The following is a 20,657-nucleotide window of genomic DNA, read 5'->3' as shown; positions in this document are numbered from 1 at the left end:
GGAGGTGATGGTGAGGGAAGAGAGGTTACACACAAAGCATATCAACACTGAGCAGACGTACCAGAAGTGGCAGCAATACACGTAGTGAAAATACCAAGCCGAGGGTCAAAAAGCCAAACATGAGCGCGGTCCAAAAACATGAGATGGAAGACGTGGTCAGGGTACAAGCCGGGGAATCAAAAGCCAGACAGAGAACGTAGCAGCAGAGATGAATACCAAGAGATGGGGTCAGAGATCAGTCTGGGTAATATACGTGGATACAAGTCAAAGGCAGGAGGAACACCAAGGTACAAGGGTCAGAGGCTCTAAACTGGAAGCTAGAGCTAGCACTAACACTGGTCAGCAGGCTGTGACAGACTGAAATAGCCCAGCTAGCTCCAGAACGAGGCCGAGGAGATTAACCCCCGCATGACCAGTCCAGAGAGAGGACAGCAGAAAATAAACTCTGGACTGGACCATGACACCTAGTATTATAACTAAGTTTAGTTCAGTTGAATGTGGGTGAACTGTAAATGCAATGTGCAAAAATGTTATTGTTTCTGGCAGAAATCATCTTTGTTTCTTTTGCAGTCATTTGCAACTATTTTAATGGAAATGCATTACATATATCATTTTGAGATAACTAAGGGAAGCTGCCATGTATACTGTAATAATGCAATAAACCTGCAGATATAGGATTAATCTGAAGATTAATAACATTGTGAAGGTTTCTGGCCCCTGTACTGAAACTGCAGAATCCACATGAAAATGAACTATATTTATCCTGAGAGCCGCCAGGACAGCTGTCAATCAGTCCCAGGGTGTACTAACTGCTGCTACTCTCAGTGCTATGAGCAGTGACTATAATTTCTTAAGACTTTTTTAAATATACTTGTAAAATAAAAACTTTCTTTTAAAGGGATGGTCCAAAATACAAATCAATTTTCATCCTAAATGCCTATCTATTTAATGCCATAATCTAAATCTATTTTATAATATATGTAAATATTTGCGCTAATAATATAAGAATAAATCACTGCAAAACCAGTTGTTGACTAGCCGAAAGGAATAATTAATCCTTCCCCCTTAGATTTCTAAAATCATGCAGGACTTTTAATACAGATGAATTACAATCATCCACCCAAAATTACCATTGTTTAGTTGAGTCACTGTTCACACTATACGCGGTATTGCCGATTCAAAGTGCAGCAAAGGATGATCCTTCTCCTGTTCTGCTTTTAAATTGTTTTATTATTCAGACAAATAAGGGGGGTGCTGTCTGTAGATTTGCAGCTGTTATATCCTTCACACAGCGCTACTGGTTGTATATTATTTTCTAATATACCTAAATTAAAAATGATCTATCCTTCCCTAACTAAACCATCTAACTGCTTTTCTTTTTTTTCCTTTTTTGTTTTTGATGATGCTTCACTTGAGAATTCCAGTGCATGCTGGGATACTCCAAAAAATGTCATCAAGGGCAGAGGCTGTGGTCATGGCCACGGTCTTTGCCCGCTCCCTGAAACAAAGTGTCATCAGTGACCTTCTAGGGGCTGTGCCACACCCTGCTCTGTCACTGTGTGATGTGCACAAAGGCAGTGCTCTCTCTTTCCAGTTCAGATCCGTAAAAGCGAGCCTGCAACCAGAGCAAAGAGTCAGTGCATTCTGTAAGACAAATAACCGGCTTGTAGATACCAGCACCGTATGTGACATCACATTGCACAGTGACAGAGCAGGGAGTAGCCCAGTCCATGAAATGAAGATCACTGATGACACTTCATTCCAGGAAGAGAGCAGAAGCTATGACAGTGAACATGGACTATGATTTCCAAGCAAAGTACCATCAAAACGGAAGTAGAAAAAAAAGAGAAGCAGTTAGATAAAGTAGTTAGAGAAGGATCAGGAATTTTTAATTGTAGCATATTACAAAATAGTTTAGATTATGGCGTAAAAAGATAGATATTAACCCCTTTCCTACATCGGGTGTAATAATATGCCATTGTCGGACACCGTCCCTTTGATGTGGGCTTCGGCTCATCTTTTCCAGCACAAGTCAACTGCTTTGAACAGCTGATATGTGCCACTAACAGCTGTGGTAGGAATCACGGTCCTCTTAGGGCTTTTAACATGTAGAAGCATGCCAAAAGTAAAAAAAGTTTTTAAAAATATAAGAAAAATAATAAAATATAAAAGTTCAAATCGCCCTCTTTTCAGCCCATTCAAAATAAAACATTAAAAACACACATACACATATTTGATATTGCTACACTCAGAATTGCCTGATCTAACAATAAAAAAAGGATTAACCTGATCGCTAAATGTAGTGACAGGAAAAAAGTAAAAATGCCAGAATTACGTTATTTTGGTCATTTCGACATTGCATTAAAATGCAATAATGGGCAATCAAAAGATCATATCTGCACCAAAATGGTATCATTAAAAATGTCAGCTTGGTGTGCAAAAAATAAGCCCTCACCCAACCCGAGATCATGAAAAATGGAGAAGATACAGGTATCTGAAAATGGAGCAACTTTTTTTCTAACAAAGTTTGGAATTTTTTTCACGACTCAGACAATAAAGAACATAGAAATGTTTGGTGTCTATGAACTAGTAATGACCTGGAGAATCATAAAAACATCTATGGGATTGCACTTTTTTGCAATTTCACAGCATTTGAAATTGTTTTCTGTTTTCCAGTACATGCTAAGTTAAAACCAGTGATGTAGTTCAAAAGTACAACTCATCTCACAAAAAACAAGCCCTCACATGGCCATATTGACTAAAATAAAACAGTTATGGCTATGGGAAGAAGGGGAGCAAAAAACAAAAAAGCAAAATGCAAAAATGAAAATACCTCCGGTCATGAAGGAGGGGTTAAGGGTGGAAATTAATTTATATTCTGGACCACCCATTTAACAATGTGTCATCATTTTATTATTACACATTTTGATTAAAGAGAATTGTGTCTGTTAGTTTTGTGCCAGCGTTACTGGTAGGCAACCGATGTTGCTGAGAAGCATCATCATAAGGTCATAGAAAGTCTAGAATGACCTAATAATATTAATGTGCCATTCATGTACTGAAATTGTCTTTATGAGACAATGCCTTTAAGTGATTAAATTGATGAAAGCTTGCATTGATAGTGATGCTGATATATTTAAACTGTTTGGTTATTTTTTCTTTATTCAGCCCACTTCAATGCCTGCAAGCTGCTTAAATAATGAACTGTTTTAAGAAATGTCTAGTAATTACATTGAGCACTGTGTACTTTACGAAAAAGTCAAAAAAATAAAACACTATAATAATTTAGATACAGATGCTGAAATACGGCAATGTAAAAGTTTTCAGAGTGCAGAACTTTTGAAGTCGTTTTAGGATAAATATGACCTCAAACATTTATATTTCAAGTCCAAAGAAATGACAAAAAGTCACCAGAATTATGCTGTAATAAATATTCAAATCCTATGCTAACACAACTTTCAGACATTTTCCATTTCTGAAACATGCATGGATTAGGTCGTCATTTGTAAATCTTACACAGCCTTTCAAGATGGAAAACCTATTATTGCTTTTCAAGGCCAGAGCTTTCAGAATAACTTAACTTTTAGGTTAAAAAGCAATTTTGTTTTGTACCATGACAGCACATCGTGCGTTACCTAAGTGAGGGCTGCTTGTCGTAGCCATTGATCCTATTCCAAGGAATAGAGACTGACGTTCTTAAAGTCCATCTTCCTAGTGGGAGTTTGAAGTTATTGCATGTAAAGTTAAACTTTTGAACAAATATTAAATGTTATTGTTCCGTCTCTTTCATGTAACTGAAAATAGTTATTTAGAATTTAAAATAAATATGATATTTTTAAGATGGAAAATTAACTAACTGATTTCACAACTGCTGAAAACCCAACCATGATGTGTCTAATAGCGTATATATTGTTATAAAAATTCCTTCTTCAACTTCTAATTTTAATTTTTGAACAAAAGAAACCATGCAGCTTCTGTGTGTTGTTCTAATTTAAGCACAGAAGCCTTTTTTAAGTCATAAATATAATCCTTTAAGTATTAGAAGTTTAACTATATTAGTGTTCTGTTGTATATGTCTGCCAAAAAAATGATAAATTATTATATGAATTACAGATCATGCAAATGTCCATGAAAATCAGTCCAAGCACGGACCTCTAATGTACAGAAGTAGCCGTTGGTCTCCCAACTCGAGCATGACAGCCTCATTGAAATATATGAAGCGGTGACGCTCAGGTTGGGAGACTCTTGGCCAGTCTGTGCATTTTAGTCTGAGATCGGAGTGAGATCCATGGACGTCTGCATGAGCCCTTGGTGTGAAGTATATTTTCTTCAGTTTGATCTGGCAATCGATAGGTTACACTTTGGGTTGTAGCACAGTTAGCAATCTAGTCACTTTGATTCTAAACAAATCAAAATCTCTAAAGAATTCCCTGAAATTCAGTTTCCAATTATTCAACATTTTATGGGATTCAGTTTGTACACATCAAAGCAAAATGCTAGGTTGTTGGAGTCTGGGACTCAGGAAGATGTTTAAAAAATAATAAACTTATACACTTACAATTCCATTTCCTCTCTTTGACACTTCTCTTTTTTCTTTTGATAGACTCCACTTCATTCTTCTCCGGTCTAGTCTTCTTTTGTTCTGGGCTGCCAGAAGGCACTGCTACAGATTGAGTCTACTTGATGACATGTAGTATGATGCCTCCCACATGACCATATGGGGTACGGTACACATCATTGACAGATGATGTGCTCCAAATGACTATGGGGACATAGTCAGCAACGATGCTGGTGCAAACCAAATTTGAGACATGAAGAAGACTGGACCAGAGAAGAAGAATGAGGAGTCTATCATAAAATGAGCCAAGAATGGCAAAGATGCAACAAATTGATTAGAGGTGATTATACAAATTTGCTATTTTTTAACTCCATCATGGCTGATTCCGCTTACACCAAATTTATTCGGTGGATTAATTCTCCCTACTGAATTGAGCAAATGAAATTTCAAGAGGTTTGCTCAACTCCTAAAGCAACCTATGACAATTTCTGCAAGAATCATTAAATAAAAATACAAGATACATAGGAGCAACAAATCATAGTTTATTGCTACAGATGTGTCCCTAATTGCTTTGGCAAGACATATTCTAAGATGTGTGGTGCAAATTGACCACAATTTTGTAATACTGTAAATGTATATAATATATTTGCCTAAATGTGGGTCACGAGGATTTTGCATATGATAATGTATTGAATTTGTGTTGTGAGAAAAATGTGTGAACAGGTGTGTGTGGTCAAAACTTAAAAAAACAAATTCCACGTCCAAAAAAACTGAAAGTTTTACATTAGTCACAGACTAATGTCTGTTCAGATGAAGTAATTACTACTATGACGAATGAGTTATGAATTCATGATGCAGAAAACTTTTCAATGACTTGTGCTGTTCAACCCAAGTAAAATGGGGTTTCCAAGACTTTTCTATTGATGAGTTTTCCATAGATTAGTTCATCAGCTAGATGAGATTCTGATATCTGGCACCTCATGATCATCTGGTTTTAGTTTTTACAGTTCTGAACATTGTAAAGTGGCCATTTTGGGTTACTGTAACCCAGCTCCCTATCACTTTAAAAGCTGAAAACAGCCACTTCATAGTGTATTGAGTTATGGTGTTCCGGCTCTGTCCACTGTTTATATCTGAAAGCAATGGAAGCTGCAAACAGCGGAGGATCTAGGTAACATAATGCCATCTATCTGATTAGTGACCCTCTTATACAAGTAGGCCATCAATGTGAAACTCCTGTAAACCCCTTTAAGGTTTGCTGTATCATGGTATGGAATATATTATTTGTCAAGTTAACATCAAGTTAAACTTTTTACCATGAAGCACATGCCACAATGCACCAAAATATCCTGGTCCAGGAAAGAAGAAGTGCTCCGCAGCAATAATCATGAAAAGCACACACAAGCTAAGCAAACAATACTTAAAGCTTTGCTTATTTTTCGACTCTTGCTTCCAGCAGTTGTGTTTGGTAAGAAAACAGCAAGGCTCCTTAGTTCCTACAGTTCGGAGGAGAAATGAGAAATCATTAGATTACAGCATTGCCTGCTAGAGAAAAGAGAAATAACTTTTCACAGTTGGTAGTACTGGGATCTTTCACTTGAAGATCTACTTGATTTTCTTCTCAATATCGTTTCAGGTTTCTGTGGTCAACCAGTTGGATATGCAGGTTATCGTTTCTAATGTTCCTCCCACAGTTGTGGAAGAAAATATAGAAGATCTTATAAGGTAATGAAAAGATTTGTCGTCTTCTTTACACTGCAATGGCTACATGTCTTATTTATGTATGTGAGCATGCTAAAGTTTTACACTGGTCACAGAAAAATTTAAAGAGAATCTTCAACAGCACAACTTGAAAAAACATGAACCGTTGTGTTCTGCAATACTACCATAATAAATGTACAACACGGCATTTATTCTTCATTCTTCCTGCAGTCTCCTTTGCTGGACAGTTCATTGTGGGGAGGGATGTAGCTGACATACAGTCTAAAATATCTGTTATTCCATTACCCTGTGCCATGATACAACTGATGGTAAATTAGGATAATGGTTGAGTCCAGAACAAGATATAAAGATACACAACTATTTCATGTAACTATATCGTGAAATCTACATTTTACGATCCCTATTGGAACATGACGAGATCAAACATGCCCAGGAAAGAAGACACATACAGGATAAAATACCCTACAAAAGTAGGAAATTGAAATCCATATTTTTCCATCTCCTTTAATAGCAGAATGAAATAAACTATAGATTTGGAAAATGGTAAAGAATGCAAAAAGGCTTTCTGAGAAAAGTTTTTAAACATATAGTTGATGCTAGGATATGTCATAAAACCCTGATCATGGAGATCTGATCAAAGGGATTCCCACTAATGCTGTGATGGGATTTGCGTTACTCCCAACCACTGCACTTGAGCTCTGGGTACATTTGTGAATGAGTTCTATCCATCAGTAGCTAAGGAACATCTCCATAAAGATTCTCTATATTTTTCACTTTAATCAATACTTACCTAATACTTCCAAGTTTCATCACTGGAAGCTGTTGCCATTTTCCACCTGAACAATGAAGGGCATAAGAACTGATAATACTGTTTATTACCAGCATGATTGTAAGTGCTATACTTTCTATATCAGAATAAAGCATTGAATATTGAAATTTGAAAATTGCATTTCCCAAGGCCATACTGTATATAAGGTTTTTTAAATGTTTTTCCAACTTAACCCACCTTATATGAAGTGAGAAAGTAATGATTATAAAAAATCACTTATGATATCTATATGGCTAAATGCTGATATTTGGTCAAATTATGTGTGTTTTTTTAAAATACAGTATTTTATGTTAAAGAACTGATAATTTCAACAGATCTTGCTGTTATTGCTGGGAAGTGGCAAAAGGCCTTACTTTTCACTAATTGTGGCAGCTTCAGGGACAATATAGTATTATATGGTGTCTATTTGAATGTATTGCTGATCATGCAATGATTGGACAGGCTTAGTCCAAGAAAGCTATTCTTTGCTGGCAGATTAATGCTGAAGATTTCCATATAAAAAATCCCTTTAAAGCCTTGTGGCAATACTAAGGAAACTTAGTTCTTGCATTGAATTACTAGGTATTTTGTTAATGTGGTTAGAGACATTGATCAGCTATAAAAACATTAAAAAAGTAAAGTGAATACTATTAAATAGGCACCTGTCAAAAGTTAGGACATATTGTGCAACAGGAGAACTGTACCAACGAGCAATGAAAGTAGATGACCTAGTTGTATCAATCATCATTTGTTGTAGACATTTGGATCCTGGAGCACTTACCTGTGAAAATAAAGGACTTACTGTGGGAAATAGGTAGCCTGGGAGGCAGCATCATGCTGAATCCTGGCATCCATGTGGATACTTTGACAGCTATCACTTAACTGCTGTTGCTTATGAAAGTACACCTCGTATATTACAATGGTATTTCATCATTTATTTTAACATGGCCTCTAATTTCCCCAGATCTCAACCAAATCAAATATTTGAATGGTGGGGGGGCAAAACTATCTAATGTTCCTCTAGAACTTATGTGATCTTCTGCTAACGTCATGCTGCCCGTTATCACAGAATTTCTTCAGAGGTCTTGTAGAGTCCAAGCTTCAACAGGTCAGAGTAATTTTGGCACCACAATATTAGGCAGGTGGCTTTAATTCTATATCTGACTATCATCTTTTTGTGTGTTCTGCTTATTAGATACTAACTCCACTCATTTTGAAAAATCATGTTTTGTAAAAATAAATCTGTCGTTCACTTATAAAATCTGTGAATTTATTGAATGGTTAGATATACTATCATGGCCAAAATAAATTGTTCCAGAAAATAAAGCATTTTTCACGGAAAATTACTGCAATTACACATATTTTGCTGCAAACATTTTTATTTCCGTTATGTGTATTGGAACAACAACAACAAAAATCAGAAAAAATGCACATGGGACATAATTTCACACAAACCTCCTAAATGGGCTGGATAAAATTGTTGGCATCTTTCCAAAATTGTGGATAAACAACTTTGTTTCAAGCATGTGATGCTCGGTTGTACTCACCTGTGGCAAGTAAAAGGTGTGGGCAATATGAAAATCAGACTTTAAGCCAGGTAAAAAAGGGAGAAGTTAGCTCAATCTTTGCATTGTGTGTCTGTCTGTGCCAGACTAAGCATATAGAACAGAAAGAGAAGAGCAGAACTGTTTGATGACTTGGTTTGATGAAACAAATTTGTTGAAAAATATTAATAATCTCAAGATTACAAGTCCATCTCCAGGTGTGTAGGCTCAGCATGCATCAGTGTCTACTCAAACCATCTGTCGCAATTTTATTATTATTATTATTATTTATTATAGCACCATTTATTCCATGGCGCTTTACATGTGAGGAGGGGTATACATAATAAACACAAGTATAGTAATCATAAACAATACAAGTCACGATTGGTACAGGATGCCATTTGAATGAAATTAAAGACCATTGCAAAACACACAGGAGGACCCCACTGCTGACACAAAGACATAAAAAACTAGACTGCAGCTTGCTAAAATGTATGTAATAAAGCCAAAATCCTTCTGGGAAAGTGACTTGTGGACAGCTGAGATAAAGCTAGAGCTTTTAGTAAAGCACATCCTTCTATTGTTTATTGAAAACAGAATGACATCTACAAAAAAAGAACACAGTGCCTACAGTCAAATATCATGGAGGTTCAAACAAATTTTGGGGTTGCTTTGCTGCTTCTGAGACTGGGTGGCTAGACTGTGTGCAAGACATTAGGAAATCTGAAGATTAGCAAAGGATTTTGGGTTGCAGTGTAGTGACCAGTGTCAAGCTGGGTTTGTGTCATAGATCATGGATCTTCTAGCAGGGTCATGACCCCAAATGTACTTCAAGAAGAACTCAGAAATGTATTGAAACAAAGTGCTGGAGAGTTCTGAAGTGGCAAACAATGAGTCCGGATCTAAATCACATTGAACACCTGTGGAGAGATCTTAAAGTTGCTGTTGGAAGAAGACACCCTTCAAATATGAGAAACTTGAAGCAGTTTGCAAAATAAAAGTGGTCCACTATTCCATTTGAGAGGTGTAAGAAGCTTGTTGATTATTATAGGAATAAATTGATTGCAGTAATTTATTCCCAAGGGTGTGAAACCAAACATAAAGTTGAGGGTGCCAACAATTTTGTCTGGCCCATTTTGGGGGTTTTCTGTGAAATTATGTCCAATTTGCTTTTTTCTGTGTTTTTGTTGTTGTTCCAATACGCAAAAAGGAAATAAACATGTGTATAACAAAACATATAATTGCAATAATTTTCTGGGAGAAATACTTCATTTTCTGAAATAATTTCAAGGGTACCAACACTTTTGGCCATGATTGTTGGTGTTTTTAAGAGTTAACGTGAGAAACTTGAAGGTTTCCTTGATGTGTGCACGCATACTGTAAGTTATTTGTCATTTTGTTATAAACATCTACAGAACTGCTACATGTAAATGCATTGATAAAATATATCTCTACTGAATTTTCAGTGCTAGCTATTTGAAAACTGCTTCAATTTATTATAAAAGCAGGTGTGCATATTAAACAAACAGCTGTGTGTTAGTCTTGAACTGCAGGAGGTGAATTAAGTCACAGTCCTGCTTTCCATACATCAATATAATCTCTTCACAGCTGTACAGTGACAACTGTGCCCAACTAGCAGGCTCAGACTGGACCATAGGGGAACAGGGGAATCCCCCGTTGGGCCCCTGTGCAGATCTGGGCTCCCAACCCCACTGTATGTGCAGTACGTGGCATAATTCACTCTGTACAGAAAAAAGTGGCATCATTTACCAAACTACCCATTTTATTGTTACATAGAGATATAGGTGAATTTGTCAACAAGGGTAGTGTATTATTTGAATGCAGGTGGAAAGTGGGCTCCCTCAAAGTCAATGTAACTGGTGGGCCCTTGGCACCCCAGTCTGACACTGCCAATTAGGTAAGTTGGTATCCCTACAAAACAATGTAATACTGGTATTCAATATTAACTACAGTATATCTGTATGTATATATATTGTGAGGCAGTGACCCCTGTTACAGCTAGGGGGTGCTGTGTGTTCTCCCCAGGATATGCACGGAGACATTTTGAGGCCATGGGGATGCATTGTGGTCACAGGTATAGCTGGGATTGCAATGGTGAAGCAGTGACTAATGTCACAGGTAGGGGTCACTGTGTAGTCTACCCAGGATATGCATGGAGGTGTATGAAGGCCATATGTGTGCATGGCAGTCACGGGCATAGTGGTGACTGCAATGCAGACTGATAATAAAAGTAAGTGTTAGTCTTGGACATGTTAGTTTCCAAGATAGAGGTACAGAAAACCTGCTCTGGATGATGTGTTTGAAATAGACTGAAGTCTGACTTTGGCAGAGCCTTGATGCCCATAGGAATAAATTTAAATTCCTCCCAGCAGTGAGGCTTTATATTTGCAGGTTAGTAGCATTTTTTTCATGTGACAGGTTCTCTTTAAGTCCAAGTGGGTGTTACAGATAGCAACTCATACATTAGGCAGAAATACGCACCCTCAGTGAAAATCATCTAATAACACCCACTTGAACTTAAAGGGAATCTGTCACATCATTTATAGCATCTAACCTGTCCCCAGTGCATTGTTAGTGATGCAATGTGCATCACGAACACATTTTTTCCATCAAAATTACCTCTGTAATCCTTATAAAGCACTTTATATAGTTATATCTTACCTGCTTGTTTAGTCATAGGGGTGTGGGCCTGTGAAAACGTTGATTTCAAAGCACACACTTTCTGGAAGGTGTCATGCGATTCGCTCACCCAGCTAGTTAAGATATACAGTCTGCATATTTGAGATAACTGATTTGCAAAACAAATAAATAGATGTGCACACATAAATCATACATCTTACAAAAAAGAGGACCACACTTCATAAAAATAAAATATATTATTTATTACATTTGATTAAAATCAATATTTCATAATTTTTAAGTACACATATGTCAGGGAAATATCAAATACATGAGCGGACTGTGGCAGGTTGGTTCACTCAGCTGCTTTCCGAGGTAGACCCAGGAACTCTTTATAGTAAAGTCTCTGGGTGGTTTATTGCTTCATAAATCATAAAGCCAAAATATTAACACAAAAACTGCCTTTCTGGCACAAATGAAAATAAAAAGTCCATAATAAATAAAAAGTCCATACAAAGTCCTTCAGTTCCTCCCAGTATGGCTCTGGCCTTCTGGGATAAACATACATGGCAGCTCTCACCGGAGCTGCAACCTGGAGGTTTACTTCCTCCAGAACAGCACAGACAGAAAAAAAAGTGGCAGGACATTTAACTCCCTCCAACCATACTCTTGTGGTGATGATATGGTGAGAAGGTGTCTTCTCATCTCTAAAGGTACTGTCACACTTAGCGATGTACCAGCGATCCCGACCAGCGATATGACGCGGTCAGGATCGCTGGTACATCGCTAAGTGGTCGCTAGTGAGCTGCCACACAGGCAGATCTCAACAGCGACTTCGCTGGGGACGGGGATCGCTACTTACCTGTCACACCAGGCGATCCTGCGTCCTCCCACCCGGCTCCACGCGTCGCTCGTCCTCACAGCAGGAAGCGCCGCAGGAAGCAGACGACGAGAAACAGTCCTGATCGTTCTCGCGCGATCAGCGATAACCAGCGGGGGAGCGGGTCGTAGGTAAGTATCACACATAGCGATATCGCTAGCAATATCGCTATAACGTCACTAGTTATAGCGATATTGCTAGCGATATCTCTTAGTGTGACATGCCCTTTACATCTACACACCATGAAACCTGGAACCTGGTAATGACTGGTTTACTCATAGCACATATCATGCTAAAGGGAAACTTATGGATTTCAAATCAAGCAGGATAACAACCTTTGTGACATATATCCCCCCTATCATATGGCACTAGTGACCCTGTCACAGGACATATAGGGTTAGGGGTATAGTAAAATTCCAGATTTGCCTGCACACTTGATGGACTTTTTTATTTTTTGAGGTGCAGTCAGTGGTTTAGCTTGAGGCCAATGTAAAGGTGTTAAGCATTTAGCTATTGCTATTATGTGTGTGTGACTAGAGAGTTTTTACAGGGTTGAATGAAATGTGGAGAACTAGCATAAGTAATTACATCTAATAACAGGTTGATTTTAGTGGTATATATCTTGTCTTAGACTAGCTGGTTCACATTCAGCTGGTTCACATTCCTGAAGAGTTTTATTAAAGGGCAGCGCCACCAACCATGTGAAAGAAAGAGGCAGTTTTTTTCTCGTACCTTCAGCACAATTTCTTTGATAGGCCCCATTTTTGAAGTACTTTCGATGTTTTGTACCACCTTATCAACAATTTAGAATGATTTTTTTTATCTAAATATACTTAGAAAAACTATGAGAGTGTGCCAAAACATTTTTTTCTTATTTTAAAAGTATCAGTTCTAGTCTTGCATCCCAGGAGGAAATCAAGGATGTGTTGTTGTAGTTGCATATAGAGATTGTGTGTACATTTTTTGAAAACTTAAGTTTGATTTTTATTAGTTTTGTGGATTTCCCCAAACCATTATGGTCCTCAATGACTTTTATATTATTTACGGAAAGTCCTTCCTGCTTGCTTGATTTGGAGCGATGGTAGATTAGGATTGTGTGATGGCTTCAGAGATGGGATTCTAGCTTTATCAATCAAAGAATTGTGGCACAACAAATTACCGTAGCTATTGTGTTGTGAGCTAACTTGTTCCATATGTTGTCTATTGCCTAAGATCAGACAGTGGACCAGTGCTGCGAAGTTAGTGATGAGGGAGAAGGGATGCTTTTTGATAATTTAAATCAGACTCAGAGTTCAATTAAACAGTGGATTGTTGATACTTTTCAAAGTGTCTTGCTGGATAAGCCACAGTGTTTTAAGAAATATTTTTTTCATGTTCAAATGCAAACACTACTTCAGATCTCCAGGTGAGATCTGAGTCAACCATATTTCAAAAAGGAATGGCTTTAAAGCATCCTTCTATGTCTTGCCATTCTAGACCGCTTTTGTGCTTCTTTTGAAACAGCAGCTTGTACACGAGCCTTCCTCTTCTCTGGTTCAATAAGGACAGTGACAAAACCTGACTGAAATGGACATAGAAATATTTCTTACAAATAACAAGACAGGAAGAATACAAATAGCTGTAGAATACATTTGCATTATGTTCTAGAAATAGAGATGAACTAATTTTTTTAATTTCAAATTTGCCTACTTTGCCAAATTTTCCCCCCAAATTTGACTTCCGGTGAATACATTTACACAAGTATCAATGCTGAAAATCGTACACTGTCTGGAAAAGATATGCAGGGGAGAGGAAACAGAGAGAACTCCGTAGACTATGTAAGGGAGGGACAGGACTGTAGTCTTGACCTGTATTACTGTAGCAGCTGTGTCCTGTCCTTCCCCTACATGAAATAACACTCATCTTCTCGGCATACTTGCATCTCCAGATTCAGCTTCACCCGGGCACATCCCAGGCCATAACGGTCCCTCTTCTAGGCGACACCCATCAATGGAGACACAGTCTGAGACAACTTTAACACTTTCTTTACTTAGGATTTTGCACGTTACATCCACAGTTGGTACATCATAACATTTGCTTGCTTCCTCATCTTTCCCTTGCTCACTGTCACTTCTGTGCAGTACATGCCTGGATCAAACCATCTTAGACTGCTTCCCAGTTCCTTCCTAGCCTGACCTTGCTATAATGACATTTACTTCAACCTGTTTCCCCCCAGACACGAATTTATCAGTCACAAGGTTTGGTGGCTCCTGGTGAAGCATCCGAGCCATCTGTACCAATTTTGTCGAAGCTCTAACTACCTTCATCTCCGTAGTTCAGCCAACTTCTGCCCTATAAGCATTGGCCCAGGTGATAAGATGCCACATATTTCCTTTCCTGTCCTGGCCCACTGCTAAGACACGTAGTGGCCATGGGTAACATGGGCTATAGTGACTTAACTTTATGTGGCTGCTGAGCTGTCCGGGCCTATAGCCCATGTGGACACTTGGGCACCCTGGCACCATCTGACTAATCTGCTCTTCAGCACTAACATTAACTCCCAGCAGCCCCTCCTACAAATAACCCTCTATGAACATCCTATCAGGCCCCACTAGTATGACCCCCATCTAGTGGCCCACAACATAACTACACTTACCCATGACTATGTAAACTATACACTAAAGTGCCCTTCACTAATGTCCCCAAAGAGGATGCACTAACTTTCCCTAACTGTACAGGTACAAGAAACACATAATATATGCAACACTATACTACAGGAATACAAAGCAATATATAACAGTTTTCTATAAAATGGTAACACATACACATGGCAATACCATAAACAATGAGTGGTAATACATTGTTATATATGTAGCAGTACTGCAGGCAATAATCATAAAACACATCTGTAAACATCAAGAACCGGAAGACAGTCAGAGGGAAGGGAAGCAAGAAAGACATTATATCTCGCCCCTTACAAATATAAGACTTTAAACTCTATAGAAGACACTGACTAGAAAAGCTTACACTCTACTGATGAGAGAGAAAGAAGACCTTGTTGACTATAAGAGCTTTCAAGCTACAGGTGAGAGCGAGCACTTTCCTACAGAAGAGAGAGAGTGACTTTGAGGATGGAAAATAACTCCACCATAAAAACTGTGCTCCACTGGGAACCACTGATCTGTGATGGCCCAAGTACTGACCACCAGTGTATAAGGTTTGATAATGCTCTAGATGTCATTTCTGCCGGTCATTATGGCAAAGCACACATGACAAATGAAAATTGATAATAGCCTTCTGTATAATAATTTAACAGTGTGGGTAATTGTGCCAGGCAATTTTTTTATTTATTGTTTTGGGAAACTGCAAATTGAATCTTAAAATTTTTGCGTTTCTGTGAATTTTGGGAAATTCGATTCAAACTCGATCCTCCGAGGATCAATCCTTGCATCTTTATTTATGTTTTGTACAATATTTCCTAGTGTATCCAGTATATCATTATATTTACTTTCAAGAAATATTTGAATGCTGTATGACTTCTGACTTTCAGCACTATGTAGTGCTGTGTAGACCATGCAAGCAGCACAGTCACGTCTATCCATTCTATTTGCCAAATCTCTTCATTTTTGTGTTGCCAGTGCTGCTTATTCCACTGGGTGGCTGACAGCAGAAAATTACTGATCTCAAGGTGGATACTTTGTGGCATCCTGCTAATGGCTAGGAGAAAGGCAATTGGAGAAAGCATAAGTTATTTAGTATTCTCCTTTCAAACCATGTTCTGAGAAGACTGAACAGTGTAGGGTATGTAAAAGCCTATATTTCTACTTCACTGGAACTAAATTATAGCCAGTGTGAGAGACCAAATCAGATGTTTGAATAGTTTGGTTTTATTTTTCACAGCAGTCATTTCTAAAATATATCTCTAAGCAGATTACATTACATATGTTAGTGCAGAAAAATGCAATGCTTCATCTGGTACTACGGCATAGCTACTGTATACAGGGTGAAGAAGTGGTAGACACACCGGTGCCTACATGGCCAAATCACACCCCTGAACATAAGAACCCATCTCAGTTCATGGCAGTAGGTGTTGCTGTTACAGCTTCTGAATTGAATTCCAAGAGCTTCAAGTTATGGCTGTGATATGATATCCAATTAGATATTTTATTTTCACTTACTAACATTACCATATCCTAGCATTAAAGACTGGAAAATGACAATGGCTATTAATATTACTAATTGTATTGTTAAAGCATAATGTATTAATTTTGAGTCATCCATAAAACAATGCCACAATTTTTCATAAAATGTACTCATCACCAGGAGCTAAAGAAAAAAAAAATAACAATCACCATATGTTTTCCTTTGTTCATGAGCTGTATAGAAAGGAAGAATGAAAATTAGTGAGCAGGACTGACACAAGCATGAAGAGAAGACATGTAGATAATTATCACATGTACACTGACCTTTATAAAAGCAGAGCGGGAACAAAAGTGATTGATGTGTTTTCGAGAAATCTACTGCCTTGGTTTAGGTTAATTAATTTGTGTTTTCTCCTACATGTACCTAATAGACTTTCTCTCGGATATATTTTCATCCCAAGTAAAATAAAACAAGAGTAAATAAGTCAATTTCCCTTTTATTAACATGAAAAATAAAATGTAAAGAGAGGCGCAATGAGTGTACCTGTGTTTAAATTAATTCCCTAACTGAATCGACAGGGTGCTCACCTTACAGGGTTGTGCCACCCTTGCACAACCACGGTGTGAACGTGAATGGTAGTTGGGGAGCATGTCCTCGCAACCCAGAAGGGCACTGTACTTGGCTGTCAGCAACCTCCGCTCTCCTGGTCAGTCCATCTCTCACCGGCTTCCAGATGTGAAGTTGAGACCGATCCCAGCAGTAAGTGAACACCAAGGATCCCGGAGCTTCCCAGCACCGCCCAGCAAATGCAGGTTCTCCCACAAGCAACTGCCCTCCAAGCTGCTCCTGCTGCTGATCCTCAGAGAGGAAAATTCAATGTGAAGCAACAACAAAAAAAGCGGTCTATAGGAGCGCTAAAGGAGAGGCAGAAACCAGAAAAAGGGTAAAAAACTCAGCTTTAATTTTTCCTCCAATACCCACAAGCGTAAATAAGTCAATTTCCCTTTTATTGCATTTGTATTAATAGCCAATGCTTCCAGAGTAGTAACACAAGGGTTTTTACTGAACTAAATGTAAGGGCTTTGAACAACTCATACATTGATTATAGGATGACATACAGAGGACTCTCTCTGCTACTGTATGGTCCTCCATAACTTTGCATCATGATAATTTTCACCTAGATGTAATACTACTAAAAAACAAAAGTTTTTGAAACGCAATGCATCTAAAGGAAAAGTTTCCAAAATGCAATGCTTTCTAGGGAGAAGATTCCAGTTAATGCACCATGCCGCAATATATTCGATTTATTCTTGAATTCAAATAAAAAATTAAGTAGAAAAAAAGCAGATGAAAGTGGAGGCAGGGAAAATCATATAGTTCCATATTTTGGCAGATCAGACTTTTACAGATGCTGCAACATGTTTATATGTCTCCTGCATGTTGTTTATGTAAAAAGGTGGTTGATAAAAAAAAGTTCTTTTAATGTTTTTTAATATTTAAAAAGCTACACATGTTTACATATTCCCTAAATTACTTGAAACTGTCATTAACTGATTTCTTGTACAACATACTGCAATATTTCAGTAGGTGGTGTAAACACGGACATAAACTTAGAATAGACAGTCTAAACATACTCCAGATTTAACAATCGGTCAGGACAACTTTGATAAATCTAGCCCATTCTAAAACTGCATAGCAGAGATGATCTAAACTGCTAAGATTCAATTTTACTAAAGACACTGATTTTATAAGTCAATTTTATTTAAAGTGAAGTTGTTCTCTGCAAATTGAATGTTTCTTATCATGATCTAGGATCTCTTTAGGATGAAAAAAAAATGCTCACCTCACTGCTCGCTCACCTGTTCTGCCATTCGCCCAGTTCACCATCCAGTACTCAACACGCTTCTGTAACACCTATGCCAGTCTCCTTTTTGGCCTCTAGGCAGCACAACGCTGTTGTTGCTGGTGATGCCTGACATCAGCGATTCTGTTTTGTTCCTGGGACTTGTGGCTTTGGCCTGAAGCTGCAAGGTTAATTTTGTTAGTTTGGTTTCTCGCTGTTGTCAGCACTGGGTTGGGCTGTTCTATTTAAACCCTCAAGAACCGGCTCCCACTACAAGTCAATGATGTTGCTATCCTGTTGTTCTGTGCTATTGTTGCTTTGATTTTCTTGTTTTTTTTTTACCTCGGCTTGACTTTTGACTACCCTTAAACATTACAATTTTATCCCTGACGTGACCTTATGGCTTTGACCTTGTTTGGTAATCATTAGTACCTTTGGATAGCATCCCTTCCATGGCAGCATTCCACTAGGTCCTGTTGTAAAAATAGATCCATGCATATGGGTAGAAGGCTATTGGGGCTTCTCTGGAATCTATCAGATGGAGTAGCTTGCGCCAAGTTTGTCTGAGGTATCCTATTGAACCTATAGCCTAAGGCAAACCTGACACTTTTGTGTTTCGACTATGCCTCAGACGTTACTTCATGCCATGCCATTACACAGGCAATGTGCATCTAAATGTTGTGCCATCACAATATGCTCCTTAATGAAACAGCATGCAGTGACATCTGAGGCTTACTTGAGCCTCAGTGGAGAGAACGAGGAGAATGTATGCGATGGGTGGAGGGGAAAAAAAGAGGTGTAGGGAACCAGACAGCAGGCTGCGTGGACAGTGTGGTATTATGTTTTTTACTGTTTGCTTTTCTCTCTACTTTTCAGAAAAAGGTTGCTGCAGATTATCGCCAGTTTGCTGAGCTTGTGTGCAGCGAACTGGAAAAAAATCCCTATTCTGGAGAATACAATTTTTTCTCGAAAATTCTACAATTCAAGTCAAACACATTAGCTAATCTCTACTGTCTAGTTTAAGTTTGCACAGTTTTAGAACTAATGTTAAGAAATATTTTTTTCACAGCCAAGATTGACTTTCTTGAAAGCTCTGTCTAAAATTTAATTCAAGGGAGAGTCAAATTAAATGGATATTGGCGGGGAGAATGTAGAGGGAGTAGCCTCTCCGACTCTTCATTGTTTGCCTAAACTTTTCTCCCTTTGACTGACTACGTACTTAGAACTATATATCAACCTATGTCCTAAATGCAAAGGGCACTTCACATCAATGATGCAACTAATCCTGCAAAAAAAAATGGAAGAAGAAGAGGTCCCAATAATAAAACAGCAATTTTATTTATATCATGTTAAAATACATAAAAAAGCAAAAAAATGCCGTGGGGGACACCAAAAAATGACCAAATACATTCAAAAGGAGGATGTCTCCATAAACATATTCACTGAAGAACAAAGGTTTACAAGAAAAAATTTGCAAATTATTTATATAATAACTCCCAAAGGAATAAATAATGTAAACATATATACCAATGTAAACCAGAACACACCTCCAACAATAAGGATTCCCCTTCATGTGGTAATATAATCCATGGGTTGTGCCATCCTTAACAACTATATGGCCCACATCTGCTTCTAAGAATAATTATAAACCAACGAGAGCACGAGGTATCAACTATAAAGCCTCTCCTAGGTAAGAGATGGCATGCAAAATATTAGGATCACTATGCCATAAATATCACTGTCAATAACCCAAATAAATACCATGTGAAGGAGGGATATATTTACCTAAATAGCGGTGGTGGTAAGCGTGGTGTCCCATCACCTCGATGTGTGTTTCGCTCCTGCTTCTTCCGGGGGCGTGTCAGGGTGAGGGACAGCCGTGTTCTTATAGGAGTGCTCTAATGATAATGCTGTGTCAGCTGGTATTCACGGCGCATGGCGTGTCACTCCACCCCCTCTATGACTCGCTTCCTTCCGACGCTCCATGGCACGCAAGCTCCAAATCCTGCGTGCCAGTGCTGGAGCGTCATCAGAAGTGACAGAGGACCGGGTGCCCGCGCATGCGCACCTACTCAGCGGCAGATTAAAAACAAACCTCAATACGTGCTGAAACAAACACGCACCGGCGCTACAAATACACCGTCAATGGATAAGCTGCTGGCACACCTGGCAGATTAAGTGTGCTATCTGCCACTGAAAAAAACAACTACAACTAAACTGAAAGTGGCCGCGCTTAAACGCTGTGTAATGGATATGTACAGCAAACTGAAAATAACAGTGAAACTTTAGAAGACAGACATTACTCACTGTTGCGAAGACTGGCTGTGGCTGATCATATTACTCTTAAAATCATAAATATTGAAAAGAAAAGTCTCTAAACTGGAGTAGAAGCCAGGGAGCGTCCTCCCATTTGCAAAAAGAACCAGCTCCCCGCAAAGGAGCGCGTCCCCCTGAGTGGCAGACCGCCACGGCCGATGGCGCCGCCGAACAGTAGCGTGGTGAGCAAGGGGCGTGACTGGCGGGGGGCGTGAGTTGTGGGT

The 20,657-nt window shown here is 38.5% G+C and overlaps 1 protein-coding gene across 2 annotated transcripts in view; it reads left to right on the top strand.

Annotated features, from left to right (window-relative positions):
• PCDH15 (protocadherin related 15) overlaps window positions 1-20,657 on the top strand; it is a 2,659,104-nt gene that overhangs the window by 2,386,766 nt on the left and 251,681 nt on the right. For both annotated transcript variants that reach the window (XM_073548247.1, XM_073548246.1), the window contains exon 29: window positions 6,195-6,283. In XM_073548247.1, the coding sequence (XP_073404348.1) occupies window positions 6,195-6,283 (89 nt within the window). The remainder of the gene's footprint in view (window positions 1-6,194; window positions 6,284-20,657) is intronic.

The sequence above is a fragment of the Dendrobates tinctorius genome, unplaced genomic scaffold (genome assembly GCF_039654945.1).
Source record: "Dendrobates tinctorius isolate UK_male_01 unplaced genomic scaffold, ASM3965494v1 ptg000156l, whole genome shotgun sequence".
NCBI classification, from domain to species: domain Eukaryota; kingdom Metazoa; phylum Chordata; class Amphibia; order Anura; family Dendrobatidae; genus Dendrobates; species Dendrobates tinctorius.
Note: the sequence above shows the minus strand (reverse complement) of the source record. Positions and strands in the feature narration are given on the sequence as shown.